Here is an 18,122-nt window from a genome sequence, read left to right on the forward strand (position 1 = left end):
TATATGATTTTGTTATTAATAATTTTTAGTCTTAGGATTTCTATTCAGTTTCTTTTCAAATATGTTAAATCACTTTTTACATTCAATGTTCCCTGAAGATTTTTTTCAATCTTGTCTTTTAGTTCTTTAAATATCCACATTTTAAAATAATTTGTCTGATTCCAGTATCTGAAGCTTTGGTGGTTTTGTTTCTGTGATCTATTCCACTGGTTTTCCATTCCAGTGTCTCATTTCCTGGTCCTGTAGTACATGTTTATTCTGGTCATTGGATTTGAAAAAATATTTTTAGGAATAAAAGTAAATTATTCTGAAGCCAAGAAAGATTTTATCTTCATCAGAGAGAATTTTTGTTTGATTCTTAATCTGGTCTTAATCTACCAGTCCAGAACCACCCACTTCAAGTTTAATTATTAAAGTTGTTCCAAATTATCTAGGTGATCCAAACCAGGACTGCAAACAATGAAAATATTGAGCTATTTTTTACTTCATCATATAAATGCCCAGCTTGAAGACAGAATTTTATTTATTGATTTACAACCTTGGGTGAGCCGAGCTTTGTCTTTTGTCCCTATTGCTTCATAAAACTACCAAAACTTTTCCTGCTTAGTTGTGCAGCTACTAACTACTTCCTGAGCATCAAATGCCTTGGAGGCAAAAAAAAAAAAATGCAGCATTGAAGGCTAGGCTTACTTCACTAAGTTCTTATCTTTTCCCAGATTTTGACCCAACACTTTTTCACTATCATGTTAGCTAGGAAATGGACTGTTTAACAAAGATGAGCTCTTGGAAGAAACTGGCCCAAGTAAAAAGAGGTCATTAACCAGATAGGCATGTGAAAGTGGCATTTATTTTATTTTTGTCATTTGTTCTAATTAGCTATATATGAGAGCAGAATGCATTTGGACACATCATACATAAATGAAGTATAACTTCTCATTCTTCTGGTGTACATGTCATGTAATCATATAAGCACATAGGGCAATAATGCTTAACTCATTCTACTATCCTTCCTACCCCCATACGTACTCCTCTTCCTTCACTCCCCTCTGTCTAATCCAAGTACCTCTATCTGACCCCCAACATTGTGAATTAGCATCTGCATATCAGATAAAACATTAGGACTTTGTTTTTTTTTTGGGGGGGGATTGGCTTGTTTCACTTTAGCATAATATTCTCCAGTTCCATCCATTTACAGGAAAATGCCATAATTTCATTTTTCTTTGAGGGTGAGTAATATTTTGTGTGTGTATATATACCATATTTTCTTTATCCATTCATCTGTTGAAGGGTACCTAGGTTGGTTCCATAGTTTAGCTATTGTGAGTTGAGCTGCTATAAATATGGATGTGGCTGCATTACTGTAGTATGCCGATTTCAAGTCTTTTGGGTATAAACCAAGGAGTGGGATAGTTGGGTCAAATGGTGGTTCCATTCAAACTTTCCAAGGAATCTCCTACTTTCTAGATTGACTGCACCATTTGCAGTCCCACCAGCAATGTAGGAGTGTGCCTTTTTCCCCACATCCTGGCCAACCCTTACTGTTGTTTCTATTCTTAATAGCTGCCATTCTGACTGGAGTGAGATGAAATCTTAGAGTAGTTTTGATTTGCATTTCACTAATTGCTAGAAATGCTGAACATTTTCTCATATAGTTGACCAGTTGTATTTCTTCTTCTGTGAAGTGTCTGTTCAGTTCCTTTGCCCATTTATTGGTTGGATTGTTTTTTTTTTTTTTTTTTTTTGGTGTTAAGGTTTTTCAGTTCTTTATGTATCTCAGAGATTAATGCTCCATCTAAGGTACGTATATTAAAGATTTTCTCCTATTCTGTAGGCTCTCTTTCCACATTATTGATTGTTTCCTTTTCTGTGAAGAAGTTTTTAGTTCAATTCCATCCCATTTGTTGATTCTTCATTTTACTTCTTATGCTTTAGTGATCTTTTTAAGGAAGTCACTTCATAAGTCAACATGATGAAGATTTGGGCCTACTTTTTCTTCTATTAGGCACAGGGTCTCTGTTCTAGAACTTATGACCTTGATCCACTTTGAGTTGATTTTTGTCATGAGTGAGAGATAGGGGTTTAATTTAATTTTGATACATTTTCAGTTTTTTCAGCACCATTTGTTAAAGAGGCTATTTTTTTCTCCAATGTATATTTTTGATGACTTTGTCTAGTATGAGATAACTGTAATTATGAGGATATGTCTCTGTGTCTTCTATTCTGTACCATTGGTCTATGTATCTGTTTTGGTGCCTATCTCATGTGATTTTTGTTATTAGGGCTCTGTAGTATAATTTAAGTTCTGATGTTGGGATGCCTCCTGCTTCACTTTTCTTGCTAAGGATTGTTTTGACTATTCTGGGTTTCTTATTTCTACAAATTAATTTCATGACTGCCTTTTCTATTTCTATGAAGAACATCATTGAAATTTTAATAGGAATTGCATTAAATCTGTATAGCACTTTTGCTAATATGGCCTTTTTGAGAATGTTAAGTCTGTCTATCCAAGACATGGGACATCTTTCCATCTTCAAAGGTCTTCTTTTTTTTCTTTAGAGTTCTGTAGTTTTCATTGTAGAGGTCTTTCACCTCTTTTGTTAGATTGATTCCCAAATATTGCTTTTTTTTCCCTGGGGGGAGAGTACTTGTATTGAACTCAGGGGCACTTAACCATTGAGGCACATCCCTAGTCCTACACCCTCCGGTAACGAAAAGTATTTAGTAATAGCCTTTAGCTGCAACTTTTTTCCTGATAATCCTTCCTCCTCTGAACTTTCTTTTTCTTTCTGACTAGAGTTCCTGGGCTTCCATCAACACATGTCCTAACTATTCTTGGTTCCACTGGGGTGCCTCCTTCCCTTAGTAATTTACGTCTCACCCCTTCCATATTTTCATCATAAAGACAATACAACATTTCAAGACAAAACAAGACACAAACATACTGAATCAATCTTCTCCATTTTCTCAGAATGGCCATATTTCCTCTCGCCCTATCTAGGGATGAGCAGATTTGCTCCCGTGCTATCTTTCTAGGGACAGGCAGCTTTTTTTTTTTCGTCATTTACCCCCGAGTGTCCCAGGGCTCCCCAGACGGGCCACCATCCCCCGGCTATTTTGCCCAGCCAGCCGGGCTGCGGCATAGAATTATGTCATTGGCAAATAGTTATAGTTTGAGTTATTTTCCTATTTATATCCCTTTAATATCTTTCTTCTGTCTAATTGCTCTGGTAGAGTTTCAAGGACTATTTTGAATAAAAGTGGTGAAAGAGGGCATCCTTTTCTTTTTCTAGTTCTTAGAGGGAATGCTTTCAATTGTTCTCCATTTAGAATGATGTTGGCCTTGGGTTTAGCATAGATAGCTTTTATAATGTTGAGGTATATCCCTACTATCCATAGTATTTCTAGTGTTTTGAATATGAAGGGCTGCTATATTTTGTTAAATGCTTTTTTCAGCATCTATTGAGATATTCATGTGATTCTTGTCTCTAAGTTTATTGATGTGCTGAATTATGTTTATTAATTCCATATGCTAAACCAACCTTGCATTCCTGACATGAATCTCACTTGATATGTTTTTGTATGTGATTTGCCAGAATTTTATTGAGAATTTTTGCATCTATGCTCATCAGGGATATTGGTATGAAGTTTTTTTTTCATTGATATTTCTTTGTCTGGTTTTGGTATCAGGGTGATGCTTGCTTCATAGAATGAGTTTGGAAGGGTTCCCTCCTTTTCTTTTTCATGGAATAATTTGAGAAGTATTGGTGTTAATTTTTCTTTGAAGTTCTTTTAGGACTCCACTGAGAATCCATCTGGTTCTGGGCTTTAATTAGTTGGTAGGTTTTTGATGGTGTCTTCTATTTCATTGCTTGGAATTTATCTGTTTCTATTGTGTATGTCTTCCTGATTCAGTTTGGGTTGGTCATACACGTCTAGAAATTTGTTAATGTCTTCAATATTTTCTATTTTATTGGAGAATAAATTTTTAAAATAGTTTCTGATTATCTTGTGTATTTCAATAGTGTCTGTCCTGGTAGTTTCGTTTTCACAATGAATTTAAGTAATTTGAGTTTTCACTTTCTTTCTCTTTGTTAGCATGGCTAAGGGTTCATCAATTTTATTTATTTTTTCAAAGAACCATTTTTTGTTTTTTCAATTTTTTGATATTTATTTTTTAGTTTTAGGTGGACACAATATCTTTATTTTACATTTATGTGGTACTGAGGATCAAACCTAGTGCCTCATGTGTGCTAGGCAAGCACTCTACCACAATTCCAGCCCCTGTTTTGCCAATTTTTTGAATTGTTTCTTTTAATTTCAATTTCATTGATTTTAAATTATTTTCTGCTTTCTACTGCTTTTGTTGATGATTTATTCTTTTTTCACCCTAGGCTTTCAGATATAATATTAGGTCATTTATTTATTGACTTTCTATTCTTTTAATGAATGAGCTCAATGCACTGACTTCAGAGTGTCCCAGAGATCTTGATATGTTGTATCACTATTCTTATTTACCTCTAAGTATTTTTTTGTTTCATCCCTGATTTCTTCCGCTATCCATTATCATTAAATAAAGTATAAGTTAGTCTCCTGGTGTTAGTTTCTACTTTTTAATTCTATAATTTATTTCTAATTTCATTCCATCTTATCTGATAGAATTCAGGGTATTATCTCTATTTTCTGTATTTGCAAAGAATTGCCTTGTGGCATAAGATATGGCTCATTTTATAGAAGGATACATGTGCTGCTGAGAAGAAAGTATATTTGCTCATTGATGGATGAAATATTCTATATATTCTGTTAAATCTAAATTATTGATTGTATTATTTAGTTCTATAGTTTTTTGGTTTAGTTTTGTTTGGAGGATCTATCCAGTAGTGAGAGAGGTGTGTTAAAGTCACCCAGTATTATTGTGTTGTGGTCTGTTTGATTCTTAAGATTGAGAGGGGATTTTTGTATATATGTAGATGCTTCATTATTTGGGGAATAAATATTATAATTGTTATATCTTGTTGATGTACGATCTCCTTAAGCAGTATGAAATGTCCTTCTTTATCCTTTATGATTAACTTTGACTTGAAGCCCACTTTATCTGATATGAGGATAGAAACCCCTGCTTGTTTACTCAATGTGAGTGGTATGCTTTTTTCACATCCTTTCACCTTCAGTCTGTGGAAGTCTTTGCCTATGAGGTGAGTCTCTTGGTTGGGTCTTGTTTTTTAATTCAATCTGCCAGTCTATGTCTTTTGATTGATAAGTTGAGGCCATTAACATTCATGGTTATTAATGATAAGTTTTCTGATATTATTTCATCGACAAGATTGTGCATTCCTTTGGTTTGTATCTCCTTTAATTAACTATTTCTTTAGTGTAATTCTTCTTTTTGCTGGTTTTTACTTTTTAAAAATCTCATCTTCATGGATTATTTTGTTGAGAAATCTGTAGTACAGGCTTTCTAGTTACAAATTCTATTAACTTTTGTTTATCATGGAAGGTTTTTTTTTAACCTTCAAATTTGAATCTTAATTTGGCTGGATATAGGATTCTTTGTTATTATCTATTTTCTTTCAGGGCTTGGTATATGTTATTCTATGACCCCTTATCTTTGAGGGTCTGGGTTGAGAAATCAGCTGAGATCTGAATTGGTTTCCCCAATACATATGATTTTTTTTTTTATTACAGTCTTTAAAATTCTATACTTATTCTGTATGCTAGGCATTTTTATTATAATGTGCCTTGATGTATGTCTGTTGTAATTTTGTACATTTGAGGTCCTGTAAGCCTCTTGTATTTAATTTTCCATTTCATTTCTTATCTTTAGAAATTTTCTGATATTATTTCATTGACAAGATTGTGCATTCCTTTGGTTTGTATCTCCACACCTTCATCTATCCCAGGAAATCTTAAATTTGGTCTTTTCATGTAACTCTATAATTCTTAGAAGTTCTGTTCATAGTTTCTTAACATCTTCTCTCCATGGCCAATTCTATTTTTAAGATTCCAAATTGTCTTCATTGCCTGAGGTTCTGTCTTCAAAGTGGTCTAGTCTGTTGGTGATGCTCTCTCTTGATTTTTTTTTATTTGGTTTATTGTTTCTTTCATTTCAAGGATTTCTGCTTGGCTTTTTTCTTTTCTTTCTTCTTTTTTTTTTCAGAATCTCTCTTTATTGAAGTGATCTTTCACCTTTTGTATTTTCCCTGATATCACTCCTTATACTTTCCTTTACTTTGCAGATCAGTTTGACTACGTACACTCTAAACTCTTCTCAGACATTTCTTTCACTGTGGTGTGGAAGGATTCTATTATTGGAGTACCTTGTTTTGATTGGGGCAATGTGTTGCCTTGTGTTTTTCTGTGTGTGTCTGCCTTTCAGGGGGCATGAAGACCAGTGTCTCATTGGGGGGGGGGTTCTTCATCCCAGAGGAATCCAAACCCCCCTAAACGGCCCCCTAAATCTTAATATCTCAAATAATTAACAAATAATAAAACACAAACACTCAGAAATATATTTACAAAAGCAAAACCCTGATAGATCTAGTCCACATGAGTTCTTGAACTAGACAAAGACAAAATGGCTCCTGAGGTTTATTTTAGGGGGTACATCAAAGGCAGGGGTAAGGTTTCAAGGGTGGATCTTGCTTTGTGATGTCTTCTGGTCAGCAGATTGATTGACATCTTGGTAGGTCACACCCATCTCAGGTGCTATGTGGGATCTTAGGCAGAGCTTGAGGGGGAGGATCACTTGCATGAGGCAATCAATCCCTGAAGGGGTGCTACAGGGAGTTCCAAATGCCAGACCTATCCCCTCATTTGACTACTATGTGCAACAGTTCACACACAGCCCATGGACGCCTGGTGACATCTGACCATCTAATAGTATGAATCTGAAGCAGTAGAGTTTCTGCCCTGTGGACATACAGTGTCCCTGAAGTTTTCCAGTACCTCACTGTTTAAGGGGAGAGAAATAATAACAACTAATAAAACAATATACAGCATTAAACCAAATAGTTCCTACTATGATGTCTACAATGTTAATTATCACAATAAACAGAAATGAAGTGATCAGTTATTGCCTAAAATAAAAATAGCAGGTTTGCAAAAGAGTTTGTAATTTCAGATGGTGGACAGGGAGAGAACAGAAGTGATACAGGATGTGATAATTGTAAGGGAAGAGGAGTAAAGACAGATGTAAAAGGTTGAAGGAAGAGTGAAAGAGAACAATAGATATTGGCTGTTAGTGGAAGAGAAGAGAGAATCAAGGGAAACAGATAGGTAGGAAAAAATTATATATATATAAAGTAAAAATTTAAAAAATTAAAAATAAAAATAAAATACAAAACAGAACTAAAATATACTAATCAAACATCCTAGTTCACAAAAAACTAATCCATGAAAATTAACTGGTGTCAAAAATGCTAGAAATGAGAAAAAAACAAATATGAAAATGTTTAAATGTCCATGTACCGTCAAGGCCACAATTAAACAGAGAACAAGAATTAAAAAAAAAAAAAGAAACTTGATGAAAAGTTAAAGAATTTTTTTCTGTTGCAATTCAAAATATTATCAGCTTCTCAGCAGTTTTAGGTGGAGTGTGATGCTCCACCCTCTCTGGATTGCTGGAGTGAGACAGGCAATCCAGTAGGCACAATTCCTAGAGGAAAGGTTTAGGCTTAGGTGGGCTCCAGAGTCGTTGCTGAATGCCAATTGGTCTGGAGATTTTAAATGAGCTTCCCTCCAGTGCCCAGTACTTGCTTCTCCACATTGGAAGACTTTACCCTGGGAATCTCCCCTGGGTTCCTCTCCTATGGTGGGAGAACCAATTCTTAGTCTCCTATGTCACCTGCAGACCCCATGTTTCCTGGTCTTGGATTCAGTCTCTATAGGTATTGATTTAACATATGAGCAGCCATCTTAAATGTTAACTGCCATCTTATAAGTTCTGCTTTCTTGTATTTCCTCTTACCCAAACTGCCCCCATCCCCATTAGTGACCAACCCATGGTACCATAACTCTAAGCCAATCCCAGAAGGACATGATCTCTTGACTCTGGAAAGCCCCATGGTGCCATCGACCTAAGCCAATCCAATGCTATTCTCACCTGCCTAGTTCTGATGCAAGCACCCCTAAGCCTCTCCCATAGCGCTACAGCTACAATTCCAAACCCCTACCTCACAACAGCTGAACACCTGATCATCTCAGGGGCTCTCTCTCCTATAAAGAGATAGCCTTTATTTGTCAGCTCTGACAAATAAACCTTTGTGTGGATCTCTGCCTGGTCCTTCATTTCTCGCTCTCCCATCTCTTGCTTTCTCACTTTCCTTTCGGTCTCCAAACAATTTCTCCCACCCCTACTCTTCCAAGTTCCCTGCCAAATGCATCTCTCCCAGCAGGTTCTACAAGCAATCTGATTGAAGGTGAAGGGGTAGAGTTTTGGCGACTAGTTGTCCCCTGTGTAAACCTCTCTCCTTGTTTGATTTTTCTCCTGGTCACTTAAGCACACTCTATGTCATGCTTACCAGGCCTGTATTTTGGGCCAAACTTGGGCTTTCTAGGAATCAGCCCCCTCAGCTGCTGGACTCCAGCCTCATGATTGCAAAATCGTTCCTCCTCTTGTCTTCTGCAGGCCACCTGGAGAGATGATGTCTTCTTTCACTGCACATGGATATCCTGGAGCAGGTCTTTTAGGTTTTCTGGGCAATGTCCTTGGTCTCTAAGTGCTCTGTACCCAGACAGGCCTCATGCCTCTCCAAAATGAAGATTCCTTTAATTCCCTTATCCCTCTACTATGCTCACAGAGGGACCCTCCGGCTGGTGCTTTCTGCCTGACAGTAGTGGCTATCCCTCTGGGGATATTTTCCTTATTTTATCCAGCCTCCTTTTCCCCCAATCTGCTTTGAATGTCCAGTTTTAAATTCAAATAAAGCCCCCCCCCCACCCTTTTATTTTGTCCACCCCCTTTGCAGAGAAGCTGCATGTTTACTTTCTTGGTTTCATGCCACATAGCATCTAGGAATGCGACCTCCACTATCCTGCCCTCTTGGATGTATCTAGAATCTCAAAGTGACATTTTAAACCAGTAAGACAAATTATTCAATAAATTATGATTCATGCCAAAAAAAAAATCAAAAACGAACAAACAAAAACAGACAAACACAACTTTCCTTGCTAGTTACAAATCTATTTTCCCCATTAGGAACTTTCACTTTGCCAATGTCCATGCCATGCCCAGCTCCTGGAAATAAATATGACATATATAAAACTTTAGCTTATTATTGCATAAAAATCTCTCTCATCTCCCCTAATATTTGGAGAAATATTTACCTTTTTCAAAACCATGGTTACAAAATACTATGGGTCCATAAAAAGGAAAAGCATAGGGTGAAAAAGTCACAATAACCATTTTCTGAACCTAAAACGAGACCTGGTGTTTCTAATTCCTATTAGGAGGACATGTTCCCTTGGTACCTAAGTCCCGGACAATAAAGACCAAGAGGTAAGGTCCTCCCATCTAGTCTGAATTCTCTTTTGAAAATCATCCCTGAATAGAGACAAGAGACATATGGAAAGGCATTATGAATAAAAGGTCAACCATGCCTGGCTAAGGGCACCAATTGATACATTTCTCTTTTGATATCCAATCATTTTCTCGATCTAGAAGATGTTAGTGAGGATTCTGAGGTGGGAAAGATGTTAGTGAAGATTTTGAGGTGGGATATTTTCATAGACCTTCCCAAATCACACTCAAATAATTTAGAATCTTTCTTCTTGTATGGCCATTCACATTTAACAAAGGGCTTTAGTATATTGACCAGACACCAAAATTCTTGGGCTTTCCTGCCTAATATATTAGCCATGAGTCCATGTTAGCCACTAGTCATGTGTGACCATTGAGGATTTGAACATGTTTGAAATGACTGAGCTATAAATATGAACTATACATTAGACTCTGAGGACCTAGTATAAAAAATAAAATATCTCAACAACTTTTATTCTGATTACATGTTGATATAACATTTTAGACATATTGGGTTAAATCTATTATTACAATTTACTTCATATGGATTTTTTAAGCTTTTTAATTTGACTACTAGGATATTTAAAAATTACACAATGGATTTGCATTATTTTTCTGTTGGACGCCATTGCTGTAGGGTGATCTTGGTTCTGAATGCTAAATCTCCTTTTGTTGCATGCTGATTTTCTTAAATATTATTGAAGCATTTCCAGAAAGTTCCTTAAACTAGTTGCCATTTTATTAGTATGGTATAATAAGAAAAAAAATATCTGGTTTATAATTTTTATTCTTGCCATTAGCTAGCAGTGAGACTAGTCAAATAATTATTATTCTTTGGGTCTGAATTTCCTTATGTAAAATGAAGGAATTAGATTATGTCCCCTCTACATAGTTATATGATTATTTGGTAGTATTAAGTCTTTTTCTAAATTATCTTCCTTGCATAAGATATACTTAGTTTACACATAAATATCTTCCCATATAATTTTTGAACTTGTTTTCAGAAACAAAATAACAATAAACCTGCATTTCACATATGGACACAAAACCCACATCAAATTATTCTACATAGCCGCGCATATTAAGGCTGCACATTCATTTTCTATATTTCTATTGAAAATTTCCCCATGAAAATAGTTTTGTTAAGAAGGTTTTCAATTGTTAAGATTCAGTCTATTCTAGGGGGAATCTTGCCAGTGACCCGTGCTGACAAGATGAACTGGGCTTAAAAGAGCTGGCTGCAACATTGAGCTAAGAAAATGGCAAAAAAGCATAGGACACAGAAGTAATTTTCATATCGAGGGCAGGACTGCTCTGCAACCTCAAAGGTCAGCTTCCATGCTGGAAAGAGTGCATGTGCTGACATCTCTTTATTTTTATAGGGGGACTCACAAAGGAGTTTCAATAGAATATTCTTCACCAAATAAGGCAGGGTATAAGGTTTCAAGGGTGGGATCTTGCTTCATGATGTCCTGTGGTCAGCAGATTGATTGACATCATGGCAAGTCACACCCATCTCAGGTGCTATGTGGGATCACAGACAGAGCTAAATGGAAGGTGCACTTGCATGTGCAGCCCAATCAGCGTGCAATGCCAGTCCTATCCCCTCATATGGCAACTATGTGCATAGTTCACACATACAGCCCACAATGGCTCATGACAGGAGAAAAAGAAGAAAAGAAATTCAGACTGTTGCTATGATTATTATTTATTCCTGTAAATGGGCCATTAACTTTTCTTCCATAATTCATCCTTGTCCTTCAGGTACTGCCTCCTCTTCTGAATATTCTGGTTTTATTTTGTGCCTTACTCTGGGCTGTGTCCTCCAGTACTCCTTCAGGACTAAGCTCTTTTACCACCTCTTACCAGCTACCTTTAGAAAGTTTTCCATGCTCAGCACCCTCTTCCTCTCCTTTACTCTTGAGGCCTTCCTAATCTCCTCACCCCTTTCAAAATAAATTCATGTGAAAGGATCTAATAATGGGTGTATTTTGGTGCAAATTCAAGTCTTTGCACTTGGGATTAAATGAAAATCTTTATACTATTAAATCAAATGGAAAGGGGGTTGCATTCATCAGCTTTTTATTGCTGTGATCAAAATACCTGACTGAACAACTTAAAGGAAGAAAAGTTTATTTTGGGCTCACAGTTTCAGAAGTTCAGTGTATGGTTCACAGACTCCATTGTTCTGGAGCTGAAATAAGGCAGTACCTCCTGGTGGAAGGGCATGAAGGAGGAAAGCTATCAGCTCATGGCAGCCCTAGAGCAGAGAGAGAGAACTCAAGTGTAATGGCACCCCCTACTCCACAGAAAAATCTTAACTAAGCTTCTCCAGAAATCTTTACCATAATTGATTTTAGGACTACCAGCAAAAGAGTCTCTACAATAGAGTTCAATGTAGGTAAACTTCCTATTTCCCTGTTGCTCTATTTCACTTGGCCACTGGCCTGGAAGAAATCTGCATTCCAGGTGCTGAACGCCCCTTTACTAGTTTTTCATAAACATTTATCCAGTATAGTAGTTTGTAGAAGTGTGTTTACAAATGCAAAATGTGATTAAAAAAAAAGACAAATCTTTTAATAAGGCCTTTGGCCTTGAGCTGGAACTTCACAGAGATGTCTACATTTCTAAGAGAAGTTACCAATTGGGCTCCATGGTAACAGCTGGCAGGGGGAGGGAAGAAAGGGGAGAAGAAGCTCTCCCCTTCTCAGGTGTTGTCCTTAAAGGGTTAACTTGCCCAAACAGTGAAAGAAAAAGCTGCTTTTATGTAAACTTCAGCAGACTGTGAACTTCTGAGCCCCTCCCCTTACACACTGTGTATAAAGTTCTGAAACTACCTGAACTCGGGGTTCAGGGGATTAATTGATTACAGTGAAAGCTGTACCCTCTGAACCTGGCTGCAGTCAAATAAAACTGTTTCCTACTATCTTAGGTGCCTTGCTTCCTCTGTCCCCCACAACACAAGGAGTGAGGGAGGGGGATAGAAACCCCAAAGACATACTAGTAACCTACTTCCTCCTACCCCACCTGCCTATAGTTGCCACCTATTCAAATTATTAATCTATCAAATGGATTCATGGGTAAAGTTACAGCTCTCTTCCTTATCTATAAATCCTATGTCTGAATCATGCCACAGCACAAGAGATAATGTTTTCAAAACATGAGGTTTTCAGGGGATATTCCAGATCCAAACCATATCAGGGGTCTTGTCTATGTTTAAATTTTCCTAAAATCTATTACACTACATCTTCTCACAGGTTTGGCTACCCTTTTCCACATCCATTCCTTCTTCTGAAAATGTGAATTCTACATTTACCCATACAAGACTTGAAGACACCTATTCAAAGTCTAATATTTGATTGGAATTTGAAGAGCACTGGATTTCCAAATTTCTAAGATGACCTAGGTTCATACAGTAGTTGCACTTGATCTAGATGTATCATCTTGGAAAAATCCTGTATTCTCTCTAAGCCTAGATTTTGTAATCTACTAAAAGGAACTATTAATGTCACGTGTTACACTGCCTGAAAGGATATTTCTGAGCTTGAAATAATGAGCAGGTGAAAGTCCTTACCAACAGTAAAGCACTACACTGTATAAATGATCTTCTTGGCCATCCTGAAATTTTTAAATTTCCTTCCTAGTTCATTTTCCCTTCCTGAGTCAGGAAAAATACACTGACCCATTCAATTTAGACAATAATGAACATGACTAAGGTTTTCAGAATGAAATGTGAAAGCTGCGAAGCACTATTTAGAGCTAATATTCTGGGCAACTGTACACAATTCATCTATGAAACCTGATTTTTCAGGAAACAAAAATGGTTTTATGAAATTCATATGGAATCTAGTTGGAGGGATATAGATTGGTTTAAGAATGATAGCTATATTAAAGTAGCAAATTGATGTTAAAGTCATGCAAGTAGAGTGCAAATAAAAGAATTAGAAATTAACTGGTTGTATTGGGAAGAAATTGTGTTCTTTAATTGTAGCAATGTTTCTCAAACACAAAATTCAAGTGCTAGTTTAAAAAAAATCGCTCTACAAACCAGTAGAAGTAAATCATATAATCATATATATAATATATAATCATATAATATATAATCATATATATGAGTATAATCATAATACAAATATAAATCATATGTGTGTGTGTGTGTGTGTATACACCCACCTCCCCTGTCATTTTCTCTGTGAAATCAAGAGGATGAGACAGATTCTGTCATCAATTAGTCTTAGAATTTGGTGAAAAAAGTAGAATTTGGAATCAGTCACTTCAGTTCTGTTCCAGTTCCCCCACTGAGAAGCAATTTCCTCTTCCCTAAAAATACAGACTATTGCTTAACTGGCAGGTTTCCAGGGACCCAATCAATGTGCCTTATGGGAAAGACAGGTACAGATGCTGCTGTTAGCACCGTCGAGTAACTGAGGACTGAGAGGTTAAAAGAAATCCAGCTCTTCCCAGCTAGATGACACTTTGATGAAAAGAGAAAGGCAGACCTCTTTACCCCCAATCATTTTTTTTTTCTTCTTCCACACCATTTCAAATCTGGGTAGGAGGCAAGAGGGCCGGGGGATTTAAGAAACTTGGGTGCAGAATTTCCCAGCCCTTTATTTCCCAGTTCCTTGGTTATCTCCTTGGTTCAGACACTCAAATATTTCTAAGGCGCCCTTAGTTGTTCGACTACAAAGAGCAAAGGACCAGAAGGCGGTCTCCTCTGTCTAGTGGGCAGACACCAGGCAGAGAGTGACAGAGAGTGGCACGGGCTGCGGGGAAGTTTGCAGCGGAGCCCGCAGAAAGCGGGGCTGCGCCCGCCGCGCCCATCCCCCTTCCCGCGGCGGCCAGCGGGGCCGCGTCTCCATGGCAACCCTTGGCGGCCGGCAGGCGGGGAGGGAGAGGCCCTAACGGCCAAGCCACGGCAGGCGGGCCTGAGCGGCGGGAGCGCGGCGGTGGGCGCTGAAGGCAGGTGGCCGGCCCCCACGGGGCGGGCCCAGGCGGGCGGCGCTGACCTGGGCGGTCGGTCTTCAGACCTCTAGGGCGAGCGCGGCGCGGCGCGGCGGGACGCAGGTAACCCGCCCCGGGGCTCCCAGGCCCCCTCGTCCCCGGGTCCTCGCCCTCTCCCTCGCCGGCCGGGCTGCTCCGGCTGGCGCTGTCCCGGGACAGCGGCGAGAGGCTCAACTGCGAGGTCGCCCGGCGGGAGGCCGGCTGGACCCCTGCGCGGGGCCGGACGGGGCGCGCGGCGGGTGGACGGCGACCGGGATGCCTGGACCCGCCTTGCGGAACCCAGAGCGCAAGGTTCTGCCCAGGCGGGAAGGTCTAGGAGCTAGCTGTGTGGACCTGGGCAGGTCACTTACCTCCTCAGGGCCTCTGAGAAAACCTGCAGAATCATTTACTCATCTCTACCTGTGGCCAGGTTTTCATTCACCATCCTTGCCCGGCCCCCCAACAATTCCACACAGGTCCGATTCCTTTGATGTAGCCTTCCTCCTCCACCACCCCAGATACTCTTTAATTGACTTTTATGTGGTGATTCAGAGGAGTTGTCGTGTCTTTGAATACTTTGTCCACTTGTCCTCGTAGACTGTTTTTTAACTAAAACTTTGTTGCTGGGACAAACATTATTTTACTTTAGGCAAGAGGTAAGACGGTACCCACAAAATCCTTTTTGTTTTATTTTAAATCCATTTTCTTTGTATCTCAAGGCATTTCTTAAGACTATTTTTTTTTGTCCTAAATCTCATGATACAGTCTTTCTAACAAAATGCAGAAAGGAATAAAGAATGAATGTATTCAGATAAAGGGAAAACTTTAGGCGATTTACCTGGATGGAAAGCTTCAAAACCTCTAGCTGTACCTCCTCTGAAACAGGAATTCTATTTTACTCATCAACCTGTACTGAGCACTTTGAAAAGGACCTGGTACCAAGCTATTGATCATTGAATAGTAAATTAATGCTCGTTTCTGTCAGTAACACCCATCATAAGTGTACAGGAGCGCTTTTTTTAAAAAGAAGGAAAATAAAAGAACAAAAAAAATCCCAATTTCTACATTTTGTAATAATAAGAGCTACCATACTCAGAAAAACTAACACTAAATTTGCCAATAGCAAATTTTCATGTTTTGTAGGTTAAAAAATGTAAGCATTTTAGGAATCTAGATCATTTTCCCCCAACAGATCCAAAACCAAGAAATATAAACCAGATGTAGCAGTTTCTTGACATGGAGAACCAAGACCATACTACAGTGGGGTAAGTGCTGAGAAATTTATATTTAATAAATTAATATTTAATTATGCCACACCACCTTGATGAAACATGAATTTTGAAATGTATTATTAATAGAAGGAGGTGCCAATTATTTTTGGTAAGGAGACTTGGGGAAATTCAAGAGACTTATTAAAATTCATTAGTGTAAGTCTTTCCAATTTTGACTCAGTCTTGTACTTGAAAATCACTATTTTTTTCAACTTTTAATGACTTTGTCCAATGTCTAGTATGGTGATGATGCCCAGGCTGGCCTGAGATGCTCTCCATTTCCATAGTACAGCAACTCCTAGACAGCTTGCTCCTTTCTAACTGCATTGAGTGTCCCTAGTTTACCTCTACTTTTGCTCTTAAAACTAAACTCAACCCTTAAACACAGTCTCAAAATAGATCCAGATTCTCAAACAGTAATAGCTGGATATTTTGTCAAAAGTTTCAAGAACAAACAGCTTGCAAAATGAACCAAATTCTTTTTCATAAATATGTCCATATCCCTCGCTGCCACCAGTGCCACAAAGGTTTTTCTTCCTTTTGTTTTATTAACTAACTTGCCCCTAACTGACCTCAGATCTGGAAGGTGTACTATAGCACTCAATCTTCATTGTGATGAACTTTGGCACTAGTCACACCGCTCCAGGTGTCCCACTTTCAGTGATTCTGCTCAGACCATGACTTTGACATACGGCTCCGAAGGAAAGCTTTACAAGTCTGGATGGTGCATAGTAACAACTATCACTCTTTCCATTCATTCTCCTTAAAACAGTCCTGCTAGGTATCATTCTCATTTTACAGTAAGAAAATAGAATATATTATTATGTAATCTGAGTTCTTATAATAGACTTCCCAAATATAGTGACTTAAGTAAGATTACAGTTTATTTCTATTTTATACGTTAGTCCAGAGATAAGCAGACCAGGACTGGTAGGGCAGCTTTGCCATCTCATTACCTTATTTCCATCTCTGGAAATAAGCTCCCACAATCACGACTGTGCTCTTAATGGAGAGAAGGGTAAGGGAGAGAGGAAAGAACAAGACTTTTCCTTCTGGGAGTATGACCTGGAAGTGGCAGGCCTCACTAAGGTTTTATTATCCATTGGTCAGAACTTAGTCCCAGGTAGAGGTGAGAACACTAGGAAATTTGGTCTTTTACCAAAGGCAGCCATATGTCTAAACTTAAATGATGTATAATAGAGACATCCCCTACTCGTGATGGTTTGACTTATGATCAGCTTCATGATGGTACTGAAGAGATATACATTCAATAGAAACCATAGTTCAAATTTGGAGTCTGTATCTCTTCCTAATACCTGGTATAATTCTATTTGACAGTGCTGCACAGCAGCAGCTAGCGAGTAGATACTGATACTATACACAGTGTACTGTGTTGCTAAACTACAATATTCAATAGGTTAGTGTATCAAGCATTTTCAACTTATGATATTTTCAGCATTCCAGATGTAACCCCACTTTAAGTCAAGGAGCATCTATAAAAGAATGAGTATTACTCTGCCACATTGAGGCTCAGAAACAGAAAAGAAAACACAAATTTCTACCCAGAATATACAATTGAATTCAGATATGTCTGGCTCTGATTCCCTCTGTGTTGGAAATGAATGGCAGTGAGATTCAGGGAATACTCTATGATCCATAGCAGAGCCAAGTATTAGAATTCTGGATTGATTACATGTTGGCTCTCTGGAATGATGATGACATTAAGAACTAAGACACAGATTATGTATCTTCAAAAATGTCTGTTTGTATTTGACCTACCTTCTTTTTCAGGTGAGTGGCTTTCTTCACATAACCCTGGGATCCCTTTGCTTTCTCTTATTTAAGAATGATAGAGTATGCACCTGTAATCCCAGTGGCTTGGGAGACTGAGGCAGGAGGATCCCAAGTTCAAAGCCAGCCTCAACAAAAGTGATGCCCTAAGCAACTCAGTTGAGACCCTGTCTCTAAATAAAATACAAAGTAGGGCCGAGGATGTGGCTTAGTGGTCAAGTGCCCCCAAGTTCAATCTTTAGTACCAAAATAATAATAATAATAATAATAATAATAATAATAATAGAGTAGAAAGTAGGTGGGAAGAAAGCAGGTACACATGGAGGGGCTTAATAACAGTGGTCATCATTGTGTGGCCATTTGAGGTAGGCTATTTGTTTGCAGGATTTGATGTCAGGCTGATCAGATCTTCATCCTCCTTCTTAGAGGATGTACATTGGGTTGCTAGCATTCTGGGAGCTGAGGAAGAGGAGGAGGCTGGAAATTTAGACTTACACTGTGAGACTTTAACTTAACCCTCTCCCCCAGTTTCCAGCATAGTGCCCCTGCCCCCACTGTGCCTG

At 38.3% G+C, this 18,122-nt stretch overlaps 2 protein-coding genes across 14 annotated transcripts in view; one reads left to right on the plus strand and one right to left on the minus strand.

Annotated features, from left to right (window-relative positions):
- The window catches only part of Slc36a4 (solute carrier family 36 member 4), a 391,588-nt gene that overhangs the window by 163,935 nt on the left and 209,531 nt on the right, over window positions 1–18,122 (minus strand). The gene's annotated exons all lie outside the window — the stretch shown is intronic.
- Deup1 (deuterosome assembly protein 1) overlaps window positions 14,459–18,122 on the plus strand; it is a 91,429-nt gene continuing 87,765 nt past the window's right edge. For all 3 annotated transcript variants that reach the window (XM_046462333.2, XM_046462334.2, XM_058584991.1), the window contains exons 1-2: window positions 14,459–14,581; window positions 15,690–15,762. In XM_046462333.2, the coding sequence (XP_046318289.1) occupies window positions 15,734–15,762 (29 nt within the window). In that variant the 5' untranslated portion in view covers window positions 14,459–14,581; window positions 15,690–15,733. The remainder of the gene's footprint in view (window positions 14,582–15,689; window positions 15,763–18,122) is intronic.

Source organism: Marmota monax, unplaced genomic scaffold (genome assembly GCF_021218885.2).
Source record: "Marmota monax isolate L192 unplaced genomic scaffold, Marmota_monax_Labrador192_F-V1.1 WCK01_AAM20220418_F8-fsc00104, whole genome shotgun sequence".
Taxonomy (NCBI): Eukaryota; Metazoa; Chordata; class Mammalia; order Rodentia; family Sciuridae; genus Marmota; species Marmota monax.